Source organism: Podarcis melisellensis (genome assembly GCF_964234715.1).
Source record: "Podarcis melisellensis genome assembly, chromosome: 5".
In the NCBI taxonomy this organism is placed as follows: domain Eukaryota; kingdom Metazoa; phylum Chordata; class Lepidosauria; order Squamata; family Lacertidae; genus Podarcis; species Podarcis melisellensis.
Genome location: NC_138537.1, coordinates 94,423,554 through 94,436,810, shown reverse-complemented (window position 1 = coordinate 94,436,810; position 13,257 = coordinate 94,423,554). Strand labels below are relative to the sequence as shown.

At 44.6% G+C, this 13,257-nt stretch overlaps 1 protein-coding gene across 1 annotated transcript in view; it reads left to right on the top strand.

Annotated features, from left to right (window-relative positions):
- VWF (von Willebrand factor) overlaps window positions 1-13,257 on the top strand; it is a 166,087-nt gene that overhangs the window by 110,999 nt on the left and 41,831 nt on the right. The window contains exons 38-39 of the mRNA XM_081911652.1: window positions 7,542-7,747; window positions 11,804-11,906. Of these exons, the coding sequence (XP_081767778.1) occupies window positions 7,542-7,747; window positions 11,804-11,906 (309 nt within the window). The remainder of the gene's footprint in view (window positions 1-7,541; window positions 7,748-11,803; window positions 11,907-13,257) is intronic.

The window sequence follows — 13,257 nt, the reverse complement described above, 5'->3', positions numbered from 1 at the left end:
TGATGGGACCAGTGGCCATGATCTTCGTTTTTTTGATGTTGAGCTTCAAACCATATTTTGCGCTCTCCTCTTTCATCCTCATTAAAAGGTTCTTTAATTCCTCCTCACTTTCTGCCATCAAGGTTGTGTCATCTGCATATGTGAGGTTGTTGATATTTCTTCCGGCAATCTTAATTCCGGCTAGGGATTCATCCAGCCCAGCCTTTTGCATGATGAATTCTGCATATAAGTTAAATAAGCAGGGAGACAATATACAGCCTTATTGTACTCCTTTCCCAATTTTGAACCAATCAGTTGTTCCATATCCAGTTCTAACTGTAGCTTCTTGTCCCACATAGAGATTTCTCAGGAGACAGATGAGGTGATCAGGCACTCCCATTTCTTTAAGAACTTGCCATAGTTTGCTGTGGTCGACACAGTCAAAGGCTTTTGCATAGTCAATGAAGCAGAAGTAGATGTCTTTCTGGAACTCTCTAGCTTTCTCCATAATCCAGCGCATGTTTGCAATTTGGTCTCTGGTTCCTCTGCCTCTTCTAAATCCAGCTTGCACTTCTGGGAGTTCTTGGTCCACATACTGCTTGAGCCTTCCTTGTAGAATTTTAAGCATAACCTTGCTTGCGTGTGAAATGAGTGCAATTGTGCGGTAGTTGGAGCATTCTTTGGCACTGCCCTTCTTTGGGATTGGGATGTAGACTGATCTTCAAATGGTTTACTTTACAACATTTCTTTGGGTGTCCTGATATTAGGGCTACCTGGGCTTGAACGAGAAACTATATGGGCTGTATTTGGAACCTGGCCCAATGAGTATCTGGGACCGTGTGTGTGCAGGACTTGGACATCTCTTTTGAACAGGAGCCTGTGATGCTGGCTTCAACAACTGGCCAGCAGCATGCAGCCTGTGTACTGACCATGCCTGTCATTCTGCCCTTGCCTGGTCAACAGGCCAGTAACTTTTGCCTGTTGCACTTCAGGTTCTAGCCCCTTGATTCCTCATCTCCAGCCACTGACCCCAGGGATTCCGAGCTAGAGAACATAACGACCAGGTTCAGATTTAGGATCACCTGCCACCACTCTCGGCCCTGATTCGTGAGTTTGACAATGATTGTACCTCTGGTGTTGATTTGCAGTGGATTTTTCAGCTAGCTGTTCCATATTCCACTGCCTCCCTCAAAAGTTGAGCAATGCGCAATTTGTATCTCCTCTTTCCCACCAGTCTAATTGCTACACTGGCCCACTTTTAAAGGTAAAGGGACCCCTGACAGTTAAGTCCAGTCACGAACGACTCTGGGGTTGCAGCGCTCATCTCGCTTTATTTTATTTTTTTTAATGATATTTATTAAAATTTCCAATAAAAACATACAAATACAAACAACAACAATAAAAACAAACATAAACAAAGGACAACAAGTATAATTTCAGACCTTATTTTCTCAACCTAATTTCCCCGACTTCCTCATACCTCCCCGTTTTGTATTCTAATTTCATTATCCCATCAGCAAATCCATTCCCTTATTTCCCAAAAGTTTTTTTTTATTAATTCCATTCCTTTTCTTACTCAACATCTCTGAAAGCCATATTATTTTTAAACCCATGTCAATCTAACATTCATTAATCTTATAATATTTATTAAGATAGTCCTTGAATTTCTTCCAATCTTCTTCCACTGTCTCTTTCACCTGGTCTCGGATTCTGCCCGTCATCTCTGTGAGTCCCATGTAGTCTATCATTTTCATCTGCCATTCTTCCAGAGTGGGTAGATCTGGCGTCTTCCAATACTTTGCAATAAGGATCCTTGCTGCTGTTGTGGCATACAAAAACAAAGTTCTATCCTTCTTTAACACCACATGGCTGACCATGCCCAGGAGAAAGGCCTCTGGTTTCTTCAAGAAGGTGTACTTAAACACCTTTTTCATTTCAAGCGCTCATCTCGCTTTAAAGGCCGAGGGAGCGGGCCTTTGTCCGCTCCACAGACAATTTTTCTGGGTCATGTAGCCAGCATGACTAAGCCGCTTCTGGCGCAACAGAACAGCGGCACCTGAGCAGCACACGGAAACGCCGTTTACCTTCCCACCGGAGCAGTACCTATTAATCTACTTGCACTTTTTGACATGCTTTTGAACTGCTAGGTTGGCAGGAGCTGGGACCGAGCAACGGGAGCTTACGCCGTCGTGGGGATTCAAACCACCGACCTTTTGATCGGCAAGCCCTAGGCTCTGTGGTTTACACCACAGCGCCACCCGCAGCCCATTGTTTTTGACTCATAATGTGAAGGTTGCCCAATCTCTGAGCCTCTCTGCTTAAATGTTGATTGTGCTGAGAGCCAACTGAACTTGTCTAATCCTTTTCTGAAGTCTATCGATCACATTTTGTGTTGGAATCCACTTTGGGACCACATCTGAAGTGAAAAGCAGTCTACAACTTTTATAAATGAATATAAAATTGAATAGTCTTATAGTGAATTGATAAGTTAAGCTAAGTTAAGTGTGCATTGTGTTGGAAAATAGTTATGTCATGCTAAATCTACCGTCAGTCAGTTTCATTGGTTGACACTGAGTTACAATATTTGTGGAGGGAGGGAAATCTCTCGCCCACTGTTCATAATTTTGTTTTCTAAACAGATTGATATATCTGCACAGCTCACTGTAATAGTAATACTATTACTTTTAATATAATTTTGTTTAAACTTTTGTTTATTTCATCAAATAAAATAAAACCTCAAAGCAGTTTACATTTCGATAATGAAATAAAATAAAGAAAAAATCACAAACCTACTTTAAAACATAATAAAGATAAAAATTACTTCAACTTTCTAAACATCTGGGAAGGCTTGTCTAAACAGGAATGTTTTAAGCAGGTGCCGAAAAGAGTAGAGTGAAGGCACCTGCTTCATCTCAATTGGCAGGGAGTTCCAAAGTTGTAGGCGCTGCCACACAAAATGATCAAGTTTTTACAAATGCAGAAAACGGGTATTATGTGGCATCTGTGGCAGTTCCAATTCTGCCGACTGAAGCGGTCCAGTGGGCACATGTGGCGCAAGGCGAGATGTTAGGTAAACTGGTTCGATGAATTTTCTATGCAAATAGTAACACTTTGAACTTGGCCCGGCAGCAAATGAGCAAGCAGTGCAGATCTCTGAGCATGGGTCTTATATACTGACAAGGCCTCACTCCTGTCAGCAATCGTGCTGCAGCAGTCTGCACCAACTGCATCTTCTGGATCAAGCACAGGGAAAGCCCCACATGAGAGGCTTTATGTCTCCATTTTGGTTCAAGCGTTACAAATAATACCTCTGACTTTTATAGCCCTGAACATATTTTAAGGACCACATCTAGAGCTAAAAAGAAAGCAACGTTGCTGCGCAATTAAGTAAACACAAAGGTATGATGTAACCTATGAGCATCACGCCTTGCAACGGACAACTTGCAGATGGATGCTGATGGTGTTTAGGAAAATGCTCTCATTTCTGAACATGACCTCACTGTCTGTGGAAAGGAGAGGGCATTGTAAAACTAAAAATAAATTAATCCTTGGCTAGTTACCCGTAGTAATGGATGTGAATGAGCAATGCATGCCTGCGACAAGAAATAGCCAGGGAATACATTTACAGTCCACCTGCCACCCGACCCCAAAGGCACAGATTTCATAAGGTCCAAATTGTATATGCTATGGGGTGAGATGATCCTACCTGTAGGGACTCGGGTGGCGCTGTGGTCTAAACCACTGAGCCTCTTGGGCTTGCCAATCAGAAGGTCGGTGGTTTGAATCCCCATGATGAGGTGAGCTCCCGTTGCTCTATCCCAGCTCCTGCCATCCTAGCTGTTTGAAAGCACGCCAGCGCAAGTAGATAAATAGGTACCATTGCAGCTGGAAGGTAAACGGTGTTTCTGTGCATTCTGGTTTCCACCGTGGTGTTCTGTTGCACCAGAAGCAGTTTAGTCATGCTGGCCACGTGACCCGGAAAGCTGTCTGTGGACAAACGCCAGCTCCCTTGGCCTGAAAGCGAGATGAGCGCCACAACCCCATAGTCACCTCTGACTGGACTTAACTGTCCAGGGGTCCCTTTCCCTTACCTGTAATATGTACGTAGTTGACAAATGTGTGACACGACATGGTGTTACATCACCCTTTTCCAATGACTCCTCTGTTCTAGGTTGGCTTGGGCTATGATGGGGGAAAGGGGGTAGGGAAGGAGAACTTGGGGGGAGTTCGGAGAGGCAAAATGTTCTTTCATCCAAAGGAGGTGGTATCAGGATTCTTGCGCTCAGCTCATGGCGCACCAGTGCCAATGGCAGCCACCATGATGACAGCAATGACATTCCACCATGACCCTCCCTAGGTTACACATAATTTTGTTTCATTCCTGAATAGCCAGTGATGATCCTGTCCAGTGTAAGAAAGAATGATACATGGGATAGGAAAAGTTCTGGGTTATGTTTGCGCTGAAGTCTAATAAAACTCATAACAGTCACTTAAATAAATGAGATAGCAGGCTCAGCAGCTACAAAGCCAACTTTCTGGCAGGGCTTTCGATAAAGATGTCTCTGTGATATATATTTTCCCCCGTTTTAAGATGCTACAAGGGTAACACCTTCGTTAAAGTCCGCTGCAGTTGCTTTACTAATATCCTTCAAGCACAAACCCGAACATATTTTAAATACACTATAGGTTGGATCAAGGGCCCCGTCTTTGAATCTTTCCTGCATAGTATATCCCACGAGAGGGATTGAGATGTCAAAGACCCTCTGCAGTCTTCTGCCAAAATGCAAAGGCAGAAGGAGAAGGGAGGACAAAGTTTGTCTGATGACTTCTGAATTGTCACAGTGATGTGCAGCCTGCAAGGTTAACTGCGGCACCTTGAAGCAGTCTCTGACAAAAAAATTTGAATTTTGCCCAAATTTCCACTTTTGCCATTTCGAACTCTTAAGTATCAAAGTTTGCTTTGAATGCCAATTCTGCATTCAAAATTTGAGTGCTTTAGATTTGTTGGTATGCATTGACTTCACTTCTCTTAACTTTGAGCTATCTCCTGCGTTGGAGGCAGTACGCCTCTGAATACTAGTTTCTGGGATTCCCAACTGGGCGTTGCTGGCAGGCATCACAGCCTGTTCTCCCCGGGAGAGCAGGATTCTGGGCTAGGCTGTTCTTTGGTCTGATCCAGCAGGGCAGCTTTTAGGGTTCTACAATCCTATATTTGATTTGAAGTGTATTGCGTTGTACAGGTCACAATATTGATGTAAATAAGATCTTTAACAAGCTCTGCTTATGTTCATGTCTGCACAGAAAATCCCTCTCATCAAAAACAAGAGAAGATGTTCAGTAGTTCAGTTTCACTGAAGCCTGTCAAAATCAACTTTAGGAAAACACAATACAGTGGTGCCTCGCAAGACGAAATTAATTCGTTCCGCGAGTTGCTTCATCTTGCGATTTTTTCGTTTTGCGGAGCGCGGATTCCCTGGGTATTAACGGCTTTAAGAAAAAGGAAGCAAACCCACAAGATGTTTTCGTCTTGTGAAGCAAGCCTATAGGGAAAATCGTCTTGCGAAGCAACTCAAGAAACGAAAAACCCTTTCGTCTTGCACGTTTTTCGTCTAGCGAGGCATTCGTCTTGCGAGGTACCACTGTACAGGGAATGATTGAGGTGTACTTCATTCGTGTAGCTAAGGGTCAGAATAGGTTTTTTTTATAGAGAGAGAGTGAGGAGGACTGTCATCCCATTCCCCTGATTTAAATTACCTCTCTTGAAGCTAATATTAGCCTTCACTGAGGGAGGGGCGGGATGCAGGTCCAATACGATACCTAGCATCCCCCACTTCCCAATGGCAGGGCTACTAATAACTATGGAGAAGGTTATTAGTTGTTAGCCCCTAAACCAGCAAGAATATGCATTGTTGGATTTTGATGGCAATCTCCCATGAAAGTAAGTGTGGAACGGGTGTTCTGTGAGCCCTTGTAGATTTCTAGATTCCACCCACAATGGAGTCTGGAGAGACAGAGAGAGGGGGGGCATTCTGAAATGGCATCTCCCATCTGCACATAGCCAGCTTTGCTACCTCAAGATCCCCAGCACTCAGTCTACCGCATGTGTAGACCAGCCCCTATTGACTGAGCTTGAAAGAATTGCTGTGAGACATGGAGATGCTCCAGAAGCACTCATTCCATAGTAAACACCCCCTGGAGTGTTAGGATATTTCCATTCCACCTTAAAAGGGAGCAGGATGTTTGTGTCACAGCCTGCGTATTTCCTGTTCACAGGATGTTTATGTTTTGTCTTTGCTTTCGTTTCTCTCTCTGTGCCTGAGACATTGAAGCAGGCAGTCATGTTTTCTTTGTTCTGACCAACGCTGAATAAAGTTGTAAATAATGCTCTCCTGCGTGCATCTTTCGCTGTGCGAATTCTGCTGATCAGAATCAGCTCTGGAATGTGGCAAGCTATTTCTGAGAGCTCGTGTCACTAATTGAATGATACTGCGTGTCTACGGGAGATCGATGGATCGTCTGGAATCGACGTGGGGCCTTGATGGCTGATGTCTCCCTGGCAATATCCCAACATGGAGCACTCTAAATGCCTGCATGTGAGCCATGTGTGCCAAAGACGGACATCCATTTGCTTGAAAAAATGGCATGCTGTCCAGTGCTGACATTTTTATAGGTAAAGGTAAAGGTACCCCTGCCCGTACGGGCCAGTCTTGACAGACTCTGGGGTTGTGCGCCCATCTCACTTAAGAGGCCAGGGGCCAGCGCTGTCCGGAGACACTTCTGGGTCACGTGGCCAGCGTGACATCGCTGCTCTGGCGAGCCAGAGCCGCACACGGAAACGCCGTTTACTTTCCCGCTGGTAAGCGGTCCCTATTTATCTACTTGCACCCAGAGGTGCTTTCGAACTGCTAGGTTGGCAGGCGCTGGGACCGAGCAGCGGGAGCGCACCCCGCCGCAGGGATTCGAACCACCGACCTTTCGATCGGCAAGTCCTAGGTGCTGAGGCTTTAACCCACAGCGCCACCTGCGTCCCGACATTTTTATAGTTGGCATCAAAAAGTAACCACAATAAAGACTTCAGAAAGTCGCCTTCTTCTTCTTCTTCTTCTTCTTCTTCTTCTTCTTCTTCTTCTTCTTCTTCTTCTTCTTCTTCTTCTCCTCCTCCTCCTCCTCCTCCTCCTCCTCCTCCTCCTCCTCCTCCTGTATTTTAATATTCAATGTGCCCAACTGAAATCTGAAATGGCACTCTTGGCATTTCCTATGTCAGGAAATGCTTGATATTTTACTATGTTTTTATATATGCTGTAAGCCGCCCAGAGTGGCTGGAGAAACCCAGCTATATAGGTGGGGTAAAAATAATAAAATTATTATTAATATTGATTGATTGAATTGAATTGAATTGCAGTTAACTTAGATTTTTCTCACCCTAGTCCAAGCATTCAGGATGGATTTAAGATTGACTGTTTTTATTTTGTATTGCATCTCCATTGCAGACAAATAATAATTTTTATTTATTTGTTTACTTACTGTTTTGTTTATTTCCTTGTGTCTGGTGTTCTTAACAGCTATGGAATGTCCAGTCTCGATGAGGTATGGCTACTGTCAAGGAGGCTGCATAAAGCACTGTGGGAATGGTACCAACACAGAAATCTGCATGGATTATCCCACAGAAGGCTGTTTCTGCCCACAGGGACAAGTGACCCTGGATGGCAGGTGTGTTCACGAAGAAGAATGCACCCAGTGCACCAGTGAGGATGGGACACGCCACCAGGTAGATCTCTAGATACTGCTTAACGGTTCTGAATCTTGGCTGGCTCTTAAGGAGTCAGCGTTGTTTTCCAGGGAGATCGTTCTTAGGTTCCAGCTCACTTAAGGACATCCATGTTACTCCAACTTTCTGCTCTCCATTTTGCCTTTGTGCTTCTAACCACCAAGAGAGGGAGCCCCACCGATTTGCCATTTGGCACAAGAGCCACTTGCTTTGTTCCCCTTAACTCACCAGGAAGCTAGCTTGGCTATTTCAAGAATTAGAAGGGGACCTAACTGCCCCTGCCCCCCCCACAACAATACATTTGCTAAAATCATAACCCATTACAGGTCAGGTGTAATGATGTCTGTATCCTTGGGGGTATCATTTATAGCAGGGGTCAGCAAACTTTTTCAGCAGGGGGCCGATCCACTGTCCCTCAGACCTTGTGGAGGGCCGGACTATATTTTGAAAGAAAATATGAATGGATTCCTGTGCCCCACAAATAACCCAGAGATGCATTTTAAATAGAAGCACACATTCTACTTATGTAAAAACACCAGGCAGGCCCCACAAATACCCCAGAGATGCATTTTAAATAAACGGGCACATTCGACTCATATAAAAACATGCTGATTCCCAGACTGTCCGCTGACTGGATTTAGTAGGTGATTGGGCCACATCCGGCCCCCAGGCCTTAGTTTGCCTACCTTTGATTTATAGCCACTAAAGAAAACACATAACCCTACCCCCCTCTTCACCTTTTCCATCTGCTCTCTCACACTTTTGTTCCTATACCTGTTGGTTTAAGAGTTCCCTCTTTTCTTCAAACCCCGATATAGCACAGAAGCCCCCTAAGGGTATCCCATGAAGAAGAAACTGCAATTAAATTTGCTCCAAGTCTGTAGTACATTATTGACAAAATAAATGAGTGCTGACCATTTAGGGAGGAACGTTTTGGCTTGCCATAGAATCTTTCCCCTCCCACTGCCGAGGGACACGAGGAAGGACATAAGACTCCCCGCTGTCTGTGCCTTCCCAGATCTCCAGCATTAAAGGTAAAGGTAAAGGACCCCTGACAGTTAAGTCCAGTTGCGGATGATTCAGGGGTTGCGGCACTCATCTCACTTTCCTGGCGGAGGGAGCCAGCGTTTGTCCACAGACAGTTTTTCCAGGTCATGTGGCTAGCAAGACTATGCTTCTTCTGGCGAAACCAGAGCAGCGCATGGAAATGCTGTTTACCTTCCCGCCAGGGTGGTACCTATTTATCTACTTGCATTTTCTGGCGTGCTTTCGAACTGCTAGGTTGGCAGGAGCAGGGACAGAGCAATGGGAGCTCATCCCGTCGTGGGGATTCGAACTGCCGACTTTTTGATCGGCAAGCCCAAGGCTCAGTGGTTTAGACCACAGTGCCACCTACGTCTGTCTCCAGCATTACAAAGGTTAATATGCATAAAACTCTGAAGGACATAAAAGCAGCAGAAGAAGGGTGATGCAATACACACGAACTTTTTAATAGCCTTGCAAAGGAACCAGGGTTAGGGCGTCATCGCTTTGCAGCAAATCTCCATCGGTTTTCGCAGCATGACAAATATGGTGCTCTTACAATTGAGAGCCACTTTTCTAAGGGCTCATCCTACGATACTGTTGTAATACTTCAAGATCCACAACAATGAAGGTCGGGGCAACCACAGTGTGGGCCAAATTTCCCCTGGGATCATAGTTATTAAAAGTACTGCTGCCCTGTCATATAGTAGGTGTATGTTTTAGAGTGGATTTCGTGACAGCTGTAAGTGGGAGTAACTTAATACCAGGAGTGAGAAAGAAAGAAGTAGCCTGAGAAGAGGTGGAGTAAGAAAGGCAACTAGGATAGGCTTTTCTCACCTGGCCATTTTTAACAGCTCCTAACCAAGGTGGTGGATGCTCTATATCTGGACCTTCCTGAAATTCCCACAGAGTCCATCTAATTCAGGGGTAGGCAACCTAAGGCTCATGGGCCACAAGCAGCCCACAGGGGTCATTTAACCGCCCCTCGAGCTGCCCCCAAACCAAACCACCTACTTGGCAAGTCCCCGCGCGCTGTGCTAAACTGGTGCGGCACAGGGATTTGCTTCCATGGTGCTGGAAATTGCGTCTGTGCCCACGGACGGATCTCTGCTGGAGTGAACCAGCCCAGGTGAGCTAAACCTTGCTGACCCCTGATCTCATCCTTCTGTTGGCCATTAAAGTGGGGGAAGACATTTTGGCAACGGAGAGGGAAACTGTCTAGGAATTTTCAGTATGCATACATACAATGGAAAGTACAGTGGTACCTCAGGTTACATACGCTTCAGGTTACACACTCCGCTAACCCAGAAATAGTGCTTCAGGTAAAGAACTTTGCTTCAGGATGAGAACAGAAATCGTGCTCCGGCGGCGCGGTGGAAGCAGGAGGCCCCATTAGCTAAAGTGGTGCTTCAGGTTAAGAACAGTTTCAGGTTAAGAACGGACCTCCGGAACGAATTAAGTACTTATCCCGAGGTACCACTGTAGTGATGGCAGAGGCTTTAAAAAAAAACTTATCCCATTTTTCTCAATTCCCCCTCCTCAGAAATCTCCAAATTTCCTCCCCATAGCTTCCTCATTTCCAAAGACAAAAAGTGTATGCCACACTCCCTTCTCAGCCCTTATTTATTTATTAATTGAAAATATTGCTTTACTGATGTCAATGTATCTGTCTATCTTTTTGCAAAGTCCCCCAATTTAGAGTTCCTGGCTTAAAATACACTGAGACTGAGATTGTTGAAATTTATTTACTCAAATCAATAAGCTATTCTGCACTTTTTGAACTTTGTTTTGCTTCTGTCGGCAACAGCTGACTGAATGCCTCTGGAAAGCTTTTAAGCAGGGCTTTAAGGCAGTGGCTCTTCCCTATCTGCAATGTTGGGTTTTCAGAGAGACTGGCTGTGGGGGAAAATGGTGCACTTAACTGTAATGAATTATAGATTTTGAATTATAGATTTTGGTTTTCCAATGCTGTGTATTCACTTAAAGCTCAGTCGAAGCAGGTTCTTTCCCTCAAATAATTCTGGGCAATGTAGTTGGTTAAGGGTTGCTAGGAACCATAACTCTGTGAGGGTTAAACTACAGTCCCCAAGATCCTTTAAGAGGAATAACGTGTTTCAGGTGTGCTTTAAAGGTATAGTATATACACAGCCTTATCCTCCGTGAGAATTTATTAAATCCATTTTATAGCCCTCAGAAATGGTGATAGTCGCTGCATCTTGCTTTAATGTTGATTATGCATTGTATGAAGAAGTAGGTGTTTTTGTGTTGTGAACTTACTATCAGTTGACTTTGATGGGTGACCCCAGGGACTTCGCTTTCCTCCTTTACATCCCATTTCTGCCTCTGTCTAACTTTTATATGAATTTCTGCATGTTCTGTGTGTATGTAGATCCACTGATCATGGGTAATGTACTGATGCTTTGGCTGAAATCCTAGGACTAGGCTTTTAAGTATTTCCCCTCAGTTTCCTTCATGTGCAGAACACCTGTCAATTGCTGGTCAGCTACCAATTTATTTATTGTCTTTTAGCAATGTCTCTGAGGTTTTTTTGATGTCTGTTTACTCCCGGTCTGAATCCAATAGAAAAGGACTACAGTCATATGCTGTAGCGAGAAATCTGGAACATTCTCAGCCTAAAATAGGATTAATTTGAAACATTTCGTTTAGTGAAACTTTATAAGGTCCAGCTTTACTTGGCTTACTCAGCCAATGTTTGGTATGTGTTCTTCAGCTTATAGAACCCCAGAATGCCTTGTATTTCCTCTAGTATTTTATAATTGTGCTCATAAAGTCAGGAAAAGGGCATTGCAGAGATCCAATTCATTCTTTTCATCTTGTGCTAAATGTATTAGCCCTAACATCTCTGGTTTCTTGTAATTATACTAACAAACCAAAGCAAAACCATATGTAGTATTCTGTTTGCTTTATTTTCTGAGTAGCTCTCTCTCTCTCTCTTCTCTCCCTCTCTTCCTCTCCCCCCCAACCAGATTGCATAACAAATAATCAGACAATTTCTCTTCTTCAAACATATAGCACTTGGAAACGTGGATTCCTTCCAATGAACCCTGCAAGATCTGCATGTGTCTAGAAAACAGGACCATCAGCTGTGCCATTCAGCCTTGTCCAACTCCCCAGCGTAAGTCAAGAATTCCCACCCTTCAAAAAAGACATAACACTTCCTTTACCATCTAAAACTTCCCTGCTTTTTCATGGATTAAGCTGTCGGTCCGACATTACCTGTACTTTCACCCCATGCCTTCTACGTGCATCCGGTAAAAAACACACTTAAAACATGTGTGCAGACCTTTCTGTTAAACACATGAAGATGTGAAAATGAGCCCTAATAATAATAATAATAATAATAATAATAATAATAATAATAATAATAATAAATTTTATTTATATCCCGCCCTCCCCAGCCAAAGCCGGGCTCAGGGCGGCTAACAACACTAAAACAGTACAACATTATAAAACATTATAAAAATGAATTAAAATCAAAATTGATGGCAACCATAAACTAAAGTTTTGTAAAGATTGCCAAAGGAGGGAGTCAGGCTGCGCCCTGACCAAAGGCCAGGTGGAACAGCTCTGTCTTGCAGGCCCTGCGGAAAGATGTCAAGTCCTGGAGGGCCCTTGTCTCTTGTGACAGAGCATTCCACCAGATTGGAGCCGCAGCCGAAAAAGCCCTGGCTCTAGTTGAGGCCAGCCTAACCTCTCTGTGGCTTGGGACCTTCAAGGTGTTTTTATTTGAAGACCGTAAGTTCCTCTGTGGTGCATACCAGGAGAGGCGGTCCCGTAGGTACGAGGGCCCTAGGCCGTATAGGGCTTTGAAGGTTAAAACCAGCACCTTAAACCTGAGCCTGTACTCCACCGGGAGCCAGTGCAGCTGGTATAGCACCGGATGAATGTGATCTCTAAGTGAAGACCCCGTAAGGAGTCTCGCTGCTGCATTCTGCACCCGCTGGAGTTTCTGGGTCAGTCTCAAGGGCAGCCCCACGTAGAGCGAGTTACAATAATCCAGTCTGGAGGTGACCGTCGCGTGGATCACAGTGGCTAGGTCAGGGCGAGAGAGGTAAGGAGCCAACTGCTTAGCTTGGCGGATATGCCCCCTGGGGGTGTTGGGATGGATGGAGCTTGCATGCCCATCCCTCCCTATCCTCTGTATTAAGTCCACTTGTGCTCAGTTAAAAGCCTGAGCAGGGCTAATTGCTCTTGCACAGTGTGGAAAGGCAATAGCAAGGCACAGAGCCACTGGAAGAGACTTTTCAGGAGCTGCATTAATTCCTACCTCTTACTATACCTCACTCAGGAGGCAAGGTGAGGTGACTACTGTTAAGTTGTGGGTGAACATATCACACGACACAGCAATTCTTCATATAGCTCTTGTTTATTCACAGGCCAGGACAGAACTCAACTGAAGGGTTCAGCCAGCCTGCTTATATAGCGCTCCACTACAACGCAACTGTAACAACTTTCCAAAACTATCC